General features: G+C 37.7%; 1 protein-coding gene across 1 annotated transcript in view; it reads right to left on the bottom strand.

Moving 5' to 3' along the window:
- Nucleotides 1–2,868: 2,868 nt before the first annotated feature.
- Nucleotides 2,869–15,652, bottom strand: part of NELL2 (neural EGFL like 2) — a 359,055-nt gene continuing 346,271 nt past the window's right edge. Inside the window, 3 exon segments of the mRNA XM_006755529.2 lie at nucleotides 2,869–3,588; nucleotides 13,423–13,647; nucleotides 15,130–15,306. Coding sequence (XP_006755592.1) covers nucleotides 3,538–3,588; nucleotides 13,423–13,647; nucleotides 15,130–15,306 — 453 coding nt within the window. The 3' untranslated portion in view covers nucleotides 2,869–3,537.

The raw sequence follows: 15,652 nt of genomic DNA, 5'->3' as shown, positions 1-15,652 counted from the left end.
GTTCAACTGAATAACCTCTGCTACTCCAATACTCAGAGTATTGATTGCTGTTTTAGAGCTGTGATATTCTGTTCATTATGTGTGTGTGTGTGTATCAATAATAATATATATAACGTATATATATATATATACATATATATATATATATCAATAATATATATTATTGATTTCGGAGAGATGGAGAGAGATAGAAACATCAATGATGAAAGAGAATCATTGATATGCTGCCTCCTGCACGGCCCCTACTGAGGCTTGAGCCTGCAACCCAGGCATATGATTTGACTGGGAATGGAACCTTGACATCCGACACTCAACCACTGAGCAACACTGGCTGGCCCATTCATTTTTTAAAGGCATTTATAGGGTATCTCAACTTTGGTTATAGTTAACCAAGTTATTGGGAGGATGAAAGGAGTTCCATGATATTGCAGTGTAATCAGGCAAACTCATCATTTTCTTTACCAGCACAAAAGGTAAAGGGAAGAAGTGATATAGCAGTATTTTGAAAGAGAGATATGGGTTACCATATATGAATTACCAAAGGATCACACTTAAACGTTTGTGTGCCTTTTTATTCAGAAAAATATATATAATAAACACTGTTTTAACCAAGACTGCTCTTAAAAGAGCCAAGTACCCTCAAATTAAATTCATGCTTCTTAGCTCTCATTTTCCCATAACAGTGGAATAATTCAACCATGGCATTTTGCCAATTACCTCTAGAGTAAAAAATAGGGTACTAACCACCTCTTTTTCAAGGAACAAAGTTTTTAAGAAGCAATTGATTACTGCTTGCCGGGATAAACAGTAATTCTCCTGGGAATCTATTATTTATGGGATAAACCTTGGAGGGAAAAAAATTCAATCTAAACACATTTATTGCTTTAATGGTCCTCGGAAGAACATAATCTTATATTCTTCCTTCTCTTTTCTTCTCAATATTATGAGAGTTTATTTTCTTCTAGCAGTCTATATAAATAAAGGTCTGCAAACCACAAAAGTGCTCAGAGCCCTACAAAGATTTATAATGCATTGATAATATGCAATTTCAGCCTTGCTTCTTCTTTCAAAAGGCATATAATATCTAGATGATGAATATATACAAGTATATGGATGTAGGTCACGAGTACGTGTGTGTACTACTTCTTACTCCCCTCATAAATGCAAACATATATTAATTTTCAGGAAGATATAATATGAAATTTCAAACCTATATACAAAAATAGTAATCACATGGAAAAACTACAAATCAATACCCTCTTGGACAGTATTGCTATTTACCATAGAAAATAACAGGTAATAAAAATAAACCTTATGCTCTGCTGAAATTTTAAATATAAAAAGGCTGAAGAAAAAATTCATTTATGATAAATTCAGGGAATATAGAGAGATACTTGAATTCACATATTCAATAAATATTATACATGCCAAAGTATTAAGACGTTTATAAATTATCCTTCAGCTCAGCTCATGTCAGATTGTTTCCATAGCAATGGTGAAGGGATAGTTAAACGTCCTTTACCATTTCTATAGCTTGGGTTTGTCATATCCTATCCATTTTCATTTTTTTTCTTTAAAGAAAAAGTCTCTCCCATCTGGTGTGGCTCAGTGGTTGAGTGTCAAACTATGAAATAGGAGGTCACGGTTCGATCCTGGTCAGGGCACATGCCTGGGTGTCGGGCTCCATCCCCAGTTGGAGGTGTGCAGGAGGCAGCCAATGTTTCTCTCTCTCCCTCTCCCTTCCTCTCTGAAATCAATAAAAATATATTTTAAAAAGAAAAAGTCTGTATGAAACTAAAATTTAATTTGGTAATATTTTTATTTCCTTTCACTCTAGAGCAGTACATGAATAGGGCAATATTGGGTATCAGCCAGTTTACTTCTTTCTTCCTGAGATTCTAGTACATCAACAATTTAACATATAATATAATAATTCTTCTTTACATTGGGATTCTTTACATTTTTATATTGAAGTGCTTGAAGACCTTCCCAACCCTCTTCTCTCCACTCCTCCCCTCCTGTGTGTATCAGTTAGAGTCCTGGCAAGAAGCAGATGGCAGACTCAAGCATGCCAACTTACCAGGGTTTAACAAAGGGACCATTTGTGAAGATGTGACAGAAAATAAGAAACCAACAAGAAATAGAGCATTTCCTAAGGACGAAAATGGCCAGAGTTATTCCTATCCCTAAGCCACAGGAAGCAAATAGAAGTGATGGGACCCCAGAGAGGGCAGCTGAACAGAGGGCCACCTGTCAGGGGCTGCAGCCTTCAGTAAGGGGACACACCTACTCATGAGAGTGACCTGGCCAGAAGACAGCCTGTGGACTAAATACCCAGACTTGACCTCCTTCTGATATCCTGCCAGCGGTCTTCACTGGTCAAACCAAACCAGAATCCAGAGGACAAAAGAATCTATTCATATGGTCTAGACCCGTGGTCGGCAAACTGCGGCTCGCGAGCCACATGGCTTTGGCCCCTTGAGTGTGGCTCTTCCACAAAATACCACGTGGGGGCACGCACGTCCAATGCAATTGAAACTTCGTGGCCCATGCGCAGAAGTCAGTATTTTGTGGAAGAGCCACACTCAAGGGGCCAAAGAGCCGCATGTGGCTCATGAGCCGCAGTTTGCCAACCACTGGTCTAGACAGATAAGCCCCCAGGAGGCAGAGCAGGGTAGAAAAGGTGATTGGAGAGGTAGAATAAAGGCATTCATCTCACCCCGGCACCGGCATATAAGTCAGTGAAAATCACCTTTCAATTTGCAAATCGCATGGTGGGAGTTTCATCAGCAGAACAAGAGAGCAATTTGTATGCTAATGAATCCGTGGGAAAAAGGAACACATTAAATAAGACACTTGGACACGTGATAAGGTAAGAGAAATATTTATTTACTTTTGCACAAGAACGAGCTTATACTGAACAAATTCAACCAAATAATATGAAGTGCATTAAAACAAGGAAATAGGAATGACTTTTCCTGTTAGAAAATATTAAGTAACCATGCCTGTGCATTATTTTTATCATTACAATAACTTGTGTCAGGTTGCTTTTCAGAGTGTATACTGTACATAACACGTTATAGCTTCTCTGCTTTGCTTCTGAAAATATAATTCATTCACTGCCTGGCGTTTTCTTTTAGACAGTGAGGACCCTAACTGATTCATGAAGATTCTGATCTAGAGAAAAATTTTCTGCACCAGTGAAACTAGAGGCTTTCAGAGCTCTGCCAGGTCCAGGCTGTGTATCCAGGGCTCATGAAGTCGTGGTGTGTGTTCCACACCCGTTCTTCCACACGGTGATGTCAGACACAGTAGAGACAGAATTCTGACCTAGTTTTGCCCCAAGAATTTTCCTTTTGTGATTTTTCTCAAGCTCCACAGATTTCATAATTGAAAGTTCACTCAGCTATTAACAAAGCTGCACCTAGCTGCCCGCAAATCATCCACTTTAAGGTTTAACCTTTTTATTTTATTTTTATTTTTTGGTCTTTTTAAAGAACGTTCTTTGAACAGCAATCTCCCATGAGACAGTTAACTTCACAGTTCCTGAAGGCACTGTGGATCCACTGAGCAACAGATGTGGCCATTCTAAAAAAAAAAAAGAGGAAGGGGTGGGAGAGAAAGCACAGTATGAATTTTTAAGCCATTAGTAAATGCTCACACTTACTGATCGGTACACACAAACATAACTGTATGGTTTATTTATTATTTCTGTACCACTAGAAGTTCAGTGGCCCAATCACTTTTCATGTCTGTACTGTAACAGAACTAATTATGTCCAGTTACTTGTAGCAAATTATAGGCTAGCTTTATTTACCCCATTGCATCCTCTTAGGTCATATTCATCCTTTTATTTATTTACTAGAGGCCCGGTGCATGATATTTGTGCACGGATATGGTCCCTCGGCCTGGCTGGCGATCAGGGCCAATCGGGGTCTTCCAGCTCCCAGCAAGGGCCTTCCTTCCCAGCTTCCAGCTGCTGGCCAGGGACTTCTTTTGTTCTGCACTGCCCCCTGGTGGTCAGTGCACATCATAGCAAGCTATCAAACTCCTGGTCTCCTGGTCGAACTACCAAGGGGACAATTTGCATAATAGCCTTTAATATATATAGACTAGAGGCCCGGTGCACAAGATTTGTTCACTGGTGTGTGTGGGGGGGTCCCCCTCAGCCTGGCCTGTGCCCTCTCGCAGCCTGGGGCCCCTCAGGAGATGTCCACCTGCCGGTTTAGGCCCAATCCCCCCGAGGATCAGGCCTAAGCCAACAGTAAAACATCTCTCTTGCAGTCTGGGGCTTTTGCAGTCGGGGACCTCTTGTCCTTACTGCCCACCTGCAGCAGAAGCAGAAGATGTTCCCGCCACTGCTGCTGTGCTCACCAGCTGTGAGCCTGGCTTCTGGCTGAGCAGTGCTCCTGCTGTGGCAGCGCACTGACCACCAGTTAGCAGCTCCTGCATTGAGTGTCTGCCCCCTGGTGATCAGTGCATGTCGTAGCAACCAGTCGTTCCACTGTTCGGTCGATTTGCATATTAGCCTTTTATTATATAGGATTCACAAAATAGGTATTGCTATCTAGAGCCCGAGATATAGTGAAGAATAAAGCAGACATGCTCACTACCTCCACAGGGCAGGGCTTCTAGTTTTCTGAGAGGGGAGAAAACTACTGAATACCAGCAAGCATACAATAAAAAATTATGAACAGTGCTAGAAAAGAAACAAACTAGCTGGTGCCGTGAGAGTATTGAAGATTAGCTACTAAATTGGATGATGGGGGAAGACTTCTCTGTATAAGTGATATTTAAACCAGGACCTCAAGACAGCTATGTGAAAAGGTAGGCCAAAAGCACAGGGAATGCAGTTGATGTGAAGAGTTCTGTGTAGTTAAGAAACTGAAAAAGCTCTGGGTGAGAATTTTAAATTGGTGAAGAAAACGATGTAGAAATGAAGTTAGAAAAATGGGCAGGCAAGGAAGGACCAAAATGCTTAATTAGTTTTTATAACAAAATACTGAAATAATGTAGTATATTACAAAAAAGAAAAAAAAATCCTATCTTACTCTTTTTATTTAATTTTTTTCCAATTACAGTTGACATACAATATTATATTAGTTTCAGGTGTACAACTCAGAGATTAGGCATTATATAACTTCCTAAGTCATCCTGATAAATCTCATACCCATCTGACACCATGCATAGTTATTACAATAGTAATATGACTATATTCCGTATGCTGTACTTTACAGCACCATGACTATTTTGCATCCACCAATTTGTACTTTTGAGAGCATGTCTGGAGGTTCTAGCAGGGGAGCACAGCTACTTGTATACCCTTGACTGAAGACAGGTCTTCTCCTATTTGACTATGGAGCACGCAGCTTAGGGAGGGACGCACATGGACTGGAGAGGGAGGAGGGGGACACCCGCCTAGCCAGCCAGATCAGCGGAATCAACCCTGGCGATCAGTGGGGTGACAGATGTCGCAGCCAGATCACTCTCACATCTCAATTTGTACTTGTAAACCCCTTCACCTTTTTCACCCAGCCTCCCTCACTCCCCTCCCATCAGGCAACTATCAGTTTGTTCTCTGTATCTATGAGTCTGTTTCTATTCTGTTCATTTGTTTATTTTGTTTTTTAGATTCCACATATAAGTGAAATCATATGGTAACTGTCTTTCTCTATCTGACTTATTTCATTTAGCATGATACACTCTAGGTCCATCCATGTGATCCCAAATGGTTGAGATTTTATTCTTTTTTATGGCCAACAAACAGACAAGTGGATAAAAAAAAATTGTGGTACATATACACAATGGAACTATAGCTTATTTTTTAAATTCCTTGCACCTTACTTTCCTCCACTAGCTATAACAAATAATGATGATTAACACTGTCACTACAATTGTAAGGTGATAATATCCCTCTACTGCGTGAGCGCACTCTCTGTCGGACACTTTGCCAGGGACTTTAAACACATTACCAACCTCGCAGCATTCCCAGTAGGTTCACTATTAATAGATGTTTTAGATTCAGAAACTGAAGTTTAGAAAGCTTAAGTATCATATCCAACGTCACACAGCTAATAAATGGTATAGCTGAAATAAAAATTCAGGTTAGTCTGACTCTAAAACTCATCCTCAAGTCGATATTTTCTCTCAAGAATTGACTTTAGAACACTGAAAATGTATTATTCCTTAATATGATAAAATCAAAAGTGTCTTTTCCTGTAAGATAAAAAGTAGAAAAGATTTTGATATTTTAGGCTTTGTTAAAGCACACCAAATGAGGAAAATCTAGTCTTTATCCAAGGAGATTATCTATTTCACCTCATCCTCTCCCATTATAAACTGTTCTTAAGCAGAGCTCTTACTCTCACAGCGAGAGAGTCTCAGCCATCTCTTGAGTCTCTAGTGGCATTATGAAGCCTTGTCATCATATCAGAGGAAGAGACTTTTTGACCAAACTTGGTCCCATGCCCTTTCCCAATCCAGTGACCCAATAAGAGGAGGGATGTACCAGTGCCTGAGAATATCAGTTTCTCAAAGTGTGTGGCTTTTGAGCATTGAGTCAGGGATTTTCTGGAGCCTTTTGCCATTGAGTATGTAACACGAGCACTAGAACCCTATACAAAAGAAACCATTGCTATGGTTGTCATGAACATGCTTTTAGAAAGGGACTTTATGTTTTCTCAAAGTTTCCAGGAATATTTTTCTTATTCCATATCAACATGTTCTGTTGTAACAAGATAGTCTACAAACCATATCACTGGACACCCATCAAGTTCATACACGAAGGATAGTAATTATTTTCATAAAATATCCCATTGAGGTCCTGGTTTCAGTAATGGCATAGTTGCTTATAAAAGACTAACCCTCCGATAGATAACTATAAAGTCTAGACAAAATATAAAAATAACTATTTGAAGCAATGGAGAGTGACAAACATCAGGCAGATACAGAGGGTTTCAATCTTTAAAAGAAGGGAACTGTACTGTGTGAGATTCATTTTTACTTGGCATTTCCCCTTAGGGTACTGCCTAGATTGTGTGTCTTAAGATAACTGTGATTCACTCAAAAAGGTACAATCTGATAAGCCCCAGATACCAGAGAACAATTTTTAGGGCTGTTGGACTGTCCGGAAATTCAAGAGAAAATATCTAGAAAAAAGCACATCAGAATATAAACTTCCCTCAAACCTTTGTCTGGTTTTGAATTACAGAGAAGACTAAAATAGTCATAGCTTGAAAGTTGAAAGATCTGAGCAGAAATTTCAGGTGCTGATTGATAAACAAGCCAGGCTTTTCATTAAAAGCCCAGAAGGGCCATGATTAGGAGCAAAACAATGTTTCAAGATTAAGAAACTCAACCTAGAACAAGGGTAAATCTGGATTAGATCCACCTAACCAGCCTCAATCCAAGCCTCCTTAAATGCAAGGTGACTGGCCAGTAGTGTGCAACTTGCTAGAACAAAAACAGTCTTTGGAGGAAACTAATAGAACTTAAGTTCTATATCCTAAATTATCCATGATTTCCAATAAACCTCAGCAATTATTAGACATGTAAAGAAAACAGGAAAAGGTGAGTCCTAATTAAGAGAAAAAGTAGTAAATAGAAATTACTCAAAGATAATCCAGATGGTCTAATTAGCAGACAAAGACCAGAAAGTATCTACTGTAAATATCTCTTATAAAGATGGTCATAATGAAAAAAAAAACACACACACACGGTAAGTCTTAGCAGAGAAATGAAACTTTAAATATAATTAAATGGACATTTTGAAACTTTACAGTGCAATATCTGAAATAAGTGAAATATCTGAAATACTGGATGCATTTAACAGGTTATAGGTGACAAAAGGAACAGTCATAAAATTTGAAGACAAAACAATAGAAATTATCTAATCCCTAAAACAAAGATAAAAATATCTAAATAAATATAGACCCTCAGTGACCTTCAGGATAGTCTTAAACTATATAACATATATGTAGTTAGAGTCCCAGAAGAATAAAAGGGAAACTATGTGGAAGACAAAATATGTAATTTCCAAACTCTATAAAGAACTCATAAAATTCAACACCAAACAAACAACTCAATCAAAAAGCGGGCTGAGGACCTGAAAATACACCTCTCCCAAGACATTCGAACAGCCCATAGATATGTGAAAAAATGTTCAACCTCACTAGCAATCAGGGAAATGCAAATCAAAACTACAATGAGATAACACCTCACACTGGTTAGAGGGGCCATTATCAACAAGATGGGCAATAACAAGTGTTGGAGAGGTTGTGGGAAAAAAGGGGGACACTCATTCACTGCTGGTGGGAATACAGACTGGTGTACACACTATGGCAAACAGTCTGGCGATTCTTCAAAATACTAAGAATAGAGCTACCATATGATCTCTTCTGGGTATATACCTGGAAAACTCAAAAGCATATATTTGCAAAGATATATGCACTCCTATGTGCATTGCAGCATGGTCATGATGGACAAAACACGGACACAACCAAATTGTCCTGTGATAGAGGACTGGATAAAGAAGATGTGGTACATGTACACAGTGGAATACTACTCAACCATAAGAAAGGATGAAATAGCTCCATTTGAAGCAACGTGAATGGATCTTGAGAACAATACGCTAAGTGAAATAATTCAGTCAGGAAAAAGCTAAGAACCAGATGATTTCACTCATATGTGGGATAAAAGTGAAATTCGTGAACACAAACAGCAGTGTGGTGGTTGCCAGAGGGAAGGGATGGGGAGAATAGGGGGTCCTAATATAAGGTGACAGGAGAAGATGTGACTTTGGGTAGTGGGCACACGGTACAATATACAGATCTTATAACAGAGAAACCCACATCTGAAACCGATATGATCATGTTGACCACTGTCACCCCAATAAGTTTAATAACAAAATAAAATAATAAATAAATAAAAAGGAAGTATTGCACACAGAAAAAATACAAATGATAGCTGAAGCCTCATCAGAAAACATGGAGACCAGAAAGCAACCTTAATGTGGCTGGAACATACTGTCAATTCTGAAGCCTAAATTTAGTAAAAATATCTTCAAAAATTAAAGACATTTTTAGATAAGTGTAAGAGAAAGAAACATCGATGTGAGACACACCAATTGTTTGCCTCCCTTCCACTCCCTGACCTGGGACGAGACTGAGCCTGCAGTGGATTTACATGCCCCTTGACAGGAATTGATCCTGCCACTTGTCACTCCACAGGCCAACGCTCTAACCACTGAACCAAAATGGCTAGGGCTAACCATTTTTTGATTGGACATTTTGGATTCTTCCTTAATTCTACATAACAAATAATGTTATGAGGTGAATATTCTCATGCATACAGCTTGTTGCATACTTTAGATTATTTCTTTAAATTTGATTCACAAAACTGGGATTAATAGGGCAAAAGATATTTGTGTGGGAACAGGGAGCTGGCAAGGAGGTGTATGTGTGGGTTGTTGACATATATTTTTCAATGTCCCTACCAGTGCCTAAAAATTACAATTGCAGTATAATTCCAGTACATCTCTGTCAGCACTGGAAATCACTGTGACATTTTTTATGGGAAAATAATGATTCATTATTTTAGTTTACATTTGTTTCAACTATTTAAAGGTCAAAAGATTTCCTCTTTTTTAATATCTCTATTTTTTAATGAATTGTTTATTCATCCATTGCTGATTTATTTATGGGAAAATAAGTGTTATTAATTTTTATGTTTGTAAGCCAATAAAGAAATCATATCTGCTAAAAATATTTTTCCAGTCTCCAGTTTTAACTTTCTCTTTTGATAATTTTGTTTATCTACAGAAGCCCTAACTTTTCTTTGAGGTATATTTTATCACGTCGAAGTTAGAAAAGGAATCTCCCTTCTACAATGTTGATAAATATTTAATCATATTTTCTTTGTTTAGAAAGAAATAATATTCAATATTTTTTCCACACAGAATTTGTTTTGATATAGAACATAATAGCATATAAAATGACTTTCCTCAAACTGTTGTCCAGTTATTCGAATATGTATGGAATACTCCTTTCTTTCTCTATTGGTTTTCCAAGCTCTCCTGATCATCCCTTAAAGTCTTCATTATAATGGTGCCCATTTATGGGATATTTGTTTTCATAGACAGATCTAGTTATCTACTCCAATGTTAGTACAGAGGTCCACCTTCAAAACTTTAAGTTTACTGTTTTGATAGATGAAGGCAACATTTAGGAAGTTAGGAGCATCATTCTTATAAAATTCTATTTTTTTCTAATATCTCAATTATTTCAGTATTACATCTAGATTCTCCCTAGAAGTTAAAAGTGCCCCCCCTCGCCCCCACCCCTGGTTTATCATTTCCAAAGTGTCCTGCTCAGTGTTTTATTTATTAGAGGGAAAGACCCTCGAATCCCTCCTCTCTCCTCATTTCTCAATGATACAGCTCTCTTTTGTTTGGAGCTCAAAAGTATAATTGCCTGAAAGCACTCTGACCCATCATAGGATGGGCATCTCTTAGATTTAGGAAAGGCAACCTTAGTAATTAATTTTTGACTCAGAAATCAAACTTCTGAGTGGAGAAAACATTTTTTTTAACCTAAGTAAATTAACTTTGAAGACAAAAAAGGAATGATTTTTTAAAAATCGTTCCATCCAGCTAACTCCTAACTCCTCAGATCTCCAATGTCACTTCCTCAAGCAGTAACTGGTTAACCTGCTGTACAACCTCTCAACCCAGTGCCCTTTTTCTTCAGAGTATCCATTACAGTTTGTAATGTCTTTTTCTGTTTCATGACTTAATTAATGTCTATTTATTCCAATAACAGTCAATATTTATTGAGTGTTTACTCTGATTCCAGACACTGCATTCACCTCTAGGCCTGTCCTATCCAATGGAAGTTTGCGTGCTGACAGACACGTTCTCTATATGTTCTATCTAATATGATAGCCACTAGCCACATGTGGCTTTTAAGAGGTTGACATGTGGCTAGTTGACTGAGAAATTGAATTTTAATTTATTTAATTTTAATTAAGTTACATGGCCACATGTAACTACTGACTACTGCATTAGACAGACAGCTCTAGACAATAAAAAGCTAGGCAATAATTTCCAGGAATGATCGTGTCTGTATTTGCTTATCATTTTAGTCTTGCTGCTAGCACAATACCCCACGCAATTCATTTTTATTGACTAAAATGAATAACCCAGAGAAGGGTAGGACAGAAAGGTAAGTAAAAACGGTGCTCTGAAAACCCCAAATTATGAAGAATGCTCACCTCCAGCACAATATCTGGAAGCCGTTTTACATAGATTTTATTTTTTAAAGAACACAACATAAACATAATAAAAATAACTATTCAGGATAAATTTGGTAAAGTTGAGCAGATGCTTACAACTCATATTTAATAAGAAGGGAAAAGGAAAACAGCATGAATTAGTAACTTCTCAGAATCAGCACTTACCTGACAAAAATGAGTTTAATACCAAAATACACTTTCTGGAACACATTCCTACCATGAGCCAAAAAATCCTAGTAGTTGTTTATAAAGCAATAAATGATAAGCTCATTCATGCTCTTTGCCCCAGAAAACATTTTGTTTTTCTGCCTATTCCTGAATGCATTTTTCTTATTGGAAGCATCTGTCTGAGCCATATTTGTGTGTTTTTCTTTCTTTATCCGGTATACATTTTTGTTGTCACTGCTCAGAACAATAATCTAACAGACTAAGAGTATAAGGGGACTCAAATTTATTTGGTAATTTAATGTCAGAAAGTATTTCCCTATTGGTCATTAATGCTTAAGTTTCTAGATATGAACTGTTAAATGTACCCATATTTCATATATATATATATATACATATATATATATTACATTGCATATATATTATTATTTGATCTTTTTTTGTTTTTATAGCTGGTGAAATTGTTTGATCTGGCACTTGCTTGTTTTTTTTAACGTATATTTCTCTTGTTATATTTTTGTCATAGCTTTTTTTTATAACTATAAAACTATGTAATCTCCATCATTGTCTATTTCTTTGGCAATATTTATTAATTCTCTATCACACCACATATCTTGTTTGTTCCTCTAGATCCACTTTCCATATTTTTACTCATTTTCTTTGGTCCTGAAATCCGACCCTTAGGGACCATATCAATAAATTCTCATGATCTCTGACTTTTGATTGGGTTCAGCCAATGGTGAAACCTGGCAAGAAATAGGATGGATAAAGGAGAGAAAGGCTGTCCCTTGACCTACCATCACTGTCCCTCTATGGTTATATATATTTATATATAATAATTATATATATATTAGTAACTTTTTAGCAGTAGTAAAATTTGCCAATGTACTTTCAGAAAACAGCATTAAATGTTCACTCAAAAAACTACTTGATTGACAAATTGTGTGATTGAAAGAGCTAGAAATTTGGGGTTAAAATAGACAATAATTTCTCCAGACTTAACGCATTTTACATTTCTTTGTCCTGTTACATCAGGCCACTTAGGAAAAATTTGTACCAAGTGAATCTGAATTAAATTGCTCTATGAAAAATTATTTTTAAATGTAAATGGTTACTTAAACAACCAGAGTGGTTATAGATATCTGGCTGTGCTATGCCAGGAAAACTCGGACACCTTTGCTTTCTTGTTGCTATTATGCCTTTCAGATTTTTTACTTAGTCTTAGTGTTCATTCCAAAACTATGACTATGAAGAACAATGACTTCTGAATCAAATGTTTCTACAATCATCAAAGAAGAATGCTTCCAAGTTTGTCTCTATCTATGCACTCTACAGACTATGTCTACGTTCTCTGCATGTGTGTTCTTGATGAAGACACACAATGCTCTCTTTCCTTATGATGAGAAGAAAAATATTTGTAATGATTTTTGTCCAACTGTAGGAATAAAATATGGTAAATAACAGATCTTAAAATAACAGCTCAATGTAACTGGTCACCACAAACCAAGAACTATGCCCATTTTTGCCTCATTGATTTCCACTTTGGAAAATGCAATATATATCTACTTGGTTGGTGCATCTTACAAACCTCAGAAAAGGACCAGATGAAAATCAATAAAATAATATTGTGTTCTATTATGAAAGAAGTAACATGAAGTTTGGTGTTGTAGGGTTTTTTTGTGTTGTTGTCTGTTTTTTAAATATGTGTACAGTTAGAGACTTTAGGGCAAGTAGGTCGTTTCTGTTCTGGTTGTTCTTTCTGTGCTTCCTGCTCCATGACCATATATTCTTGAAGGATGCACATGACCTTCAGCCTTGGAACTAACAAAGCTGATCACCACTTCCCACCTCCCCGGGAACAATAAATAGGATATGAAATACGTCCCCGTGGCCAGGTTAGGCCATTACTATCTCTGAGCTCAGGGAGTAGCTGGCAGAGAGCTCCCTCCCCGCATGGAACGGCTTTACCTTGCACTGGCAGAGAGTGCACTCCGTGCCATGTTTGATCCAAGAGGAGCCAGTGAAGCGCACCACATTCATCTCGTCCAGGCAAGTTTTGGTGATGTCATTGCGAATGGTGTCGGCCTGGCAGGGGTCGGTGACACAGCGCGGGCAGCACTCACCCTCCGGGAGCACGCTGAATTCACATTCCACCTCTGGGCAAGGCAGGGGCCAGCAGTCCACTTCCCCTTGCTGTAAGGAAAGCAGAGGTGCCAGGGCGGAGGGGCAGGGACAGACGGGCAGGGGAAGAGGCAGGAGGGAGGGAGCATGGTGTTCACTGCACACGCAATGGACCTGGAGGACATGTATGCTCAGACCTCCCAGGCCCAGCATCGTGCACTCTGAGGCTGAATTTTAAACTGGCCTTCATCTATTAAACAAGAACAACAATAAAACAAACCCAAGAACCATTCTCTTAAAACAATGAAATTTGCATGCCCCTATTTTCCCATGAAAAAGGAGAACTAGTTATTATGGAAAAGGTTTTTATTAAACTTGTTGCCTATGCCATCCTTTTTAAAATTCTTTTGATATTTCCCCCCCTAACTTCACATTTATTCCCTTCTGCATAAAATAAAATTTTGTCCATTTATGAGAAAATAAACTGAAATATGACAGTTTTTCTTGTTCGTTTATATGTTTCTAGGTATGGGGGGGGGGCAAATTAGGAACTGATTTTAGTCATTTTTTTTCCACCTGGGAAAGTTGTATGAATTGGGTCTTTCTAAAATGTAGTTCCTACCTGTTTCCTATTTTCTCCATAATTCTGAATCTCCTGGTTTTGGAGATGAAAGCAGCCTTCAGGCACAGAAGCTGACCTTGTTCTCTCAATTGATTTTTTGGGGTTGAAAGTATAAAAAGAAAGCACTACCTTAAAAATATCCTCACACAAATAGAAAGAAAACTAGCCATAACTTTAAATGTAGCATCTGTGAAACTTTCTTCCATAAAGACACATAGACCAAATTTTCCTTTTTCATTTGCACCACTAGAAAGAAAGAAGAAATTGGGCAAATGAAAAAAAATGACTGGTATTTTCTTTATCAAGTCTAGATTTTCTTTTTGACCTATAATTTCCAGTAGAAGTTTCATAAATATATACAGACATTCAATTCTAACATTCAAATAAGTATTTATAATATACCCATATTATGTCTAAAACTGGGTGCCCACAAAAAGAGCATCAACAGTAACAATCTTTAGAAGGGAAAAAAGTGATTTCTTTCTGTTTTTATTTTTTAAAGTCTCAGTATGACTGATAGAAATGAATTAACAAAAGTTCCACTTGGAAACAAATGATTTTCTTCATGGATGCCACTGTTGTATTCATAACAAGTATTTAGTGAGTGCATACTATATGCCATTAGGTATCTGTTCTAGATGCTGGAGCCTGAGTAAGTCCACCCTGAGTGAGACCGAGGAAGCTGGGAGAGTCTTTTCTTCTTTTGAGCTCGGATATTCTCTAGAAATATACACGACATGGTTCATCATGTCTACCCCAGAGTATCCTTCTCAGGTCCTGATGCATAGGTTGTCGTCCTAACCTGGCTCACTTGTTGTAACTGCTGACACTATGGCGAGGTGCTGTGTCCTGGTGGATTGGGGAGGGCAAGGTTGCTTTCCTATTTAGATTCTGGGCCTAAACTCTCCCTGGACTTCTTGCAGTGAACTCACCAAGCAGCGGCACTGTTGGCAATTCTGGATCCAGGTGTCCCCACTGTTGTACAAGGTTTCCCCATTTTGATGGAGGCACTGACTGCTAAGCCTTGGGTCACATTCAGGGCAGCAAAAAAGATCAACCGTGGGATTCTCACAGTCACAGACCATCCGTCTACACATCACAAACCCATTCTGTATGAGAAGGAAGAAAAGCATTTATCAAAAGCTTCCATCTCTCAATATACTAACATACATATGTGCATGTCTGTGTGTGTACACACACATATATAATATATATTACACATATATTATATATACATATATAAATCTTAGATGTTGATTTGAAAGTTGAGATAATTTGCACTGTTTATCCAATATAATTGATTTTCTTTGAAGTTCCATTTTGTAGCTAACATACAGAAACTACTCATGGAGAACTTTCCATTTCCTTTCTACATACTATTTGCAGAAAAAGAAATTTTCCAGAAATGTCCTATATACAATAATAACCACTACATGATCCTTATGTTTATATAAA

The sequence above is a fragment of the Myotis davidii genome, unplaced genomic scaffold, assembly GCF_000327345.1.
Source record: "Myotis davidii unplaced genomic scaffold, ASM32734v1 scaffold290, whole genome shotgun sequence".
In the NCBI taxonomy this organism is placed as follows: Eukaryota; Metazoa; Chordata; class Mammalia; order Chiroptera; family Vespertilionidae; genus Myotis; species Myotis davidii.
Note: the sequence above shows the minus strand (reverse complement) of the source record. Positions and strands in the feature narration are given on the sequence as shown.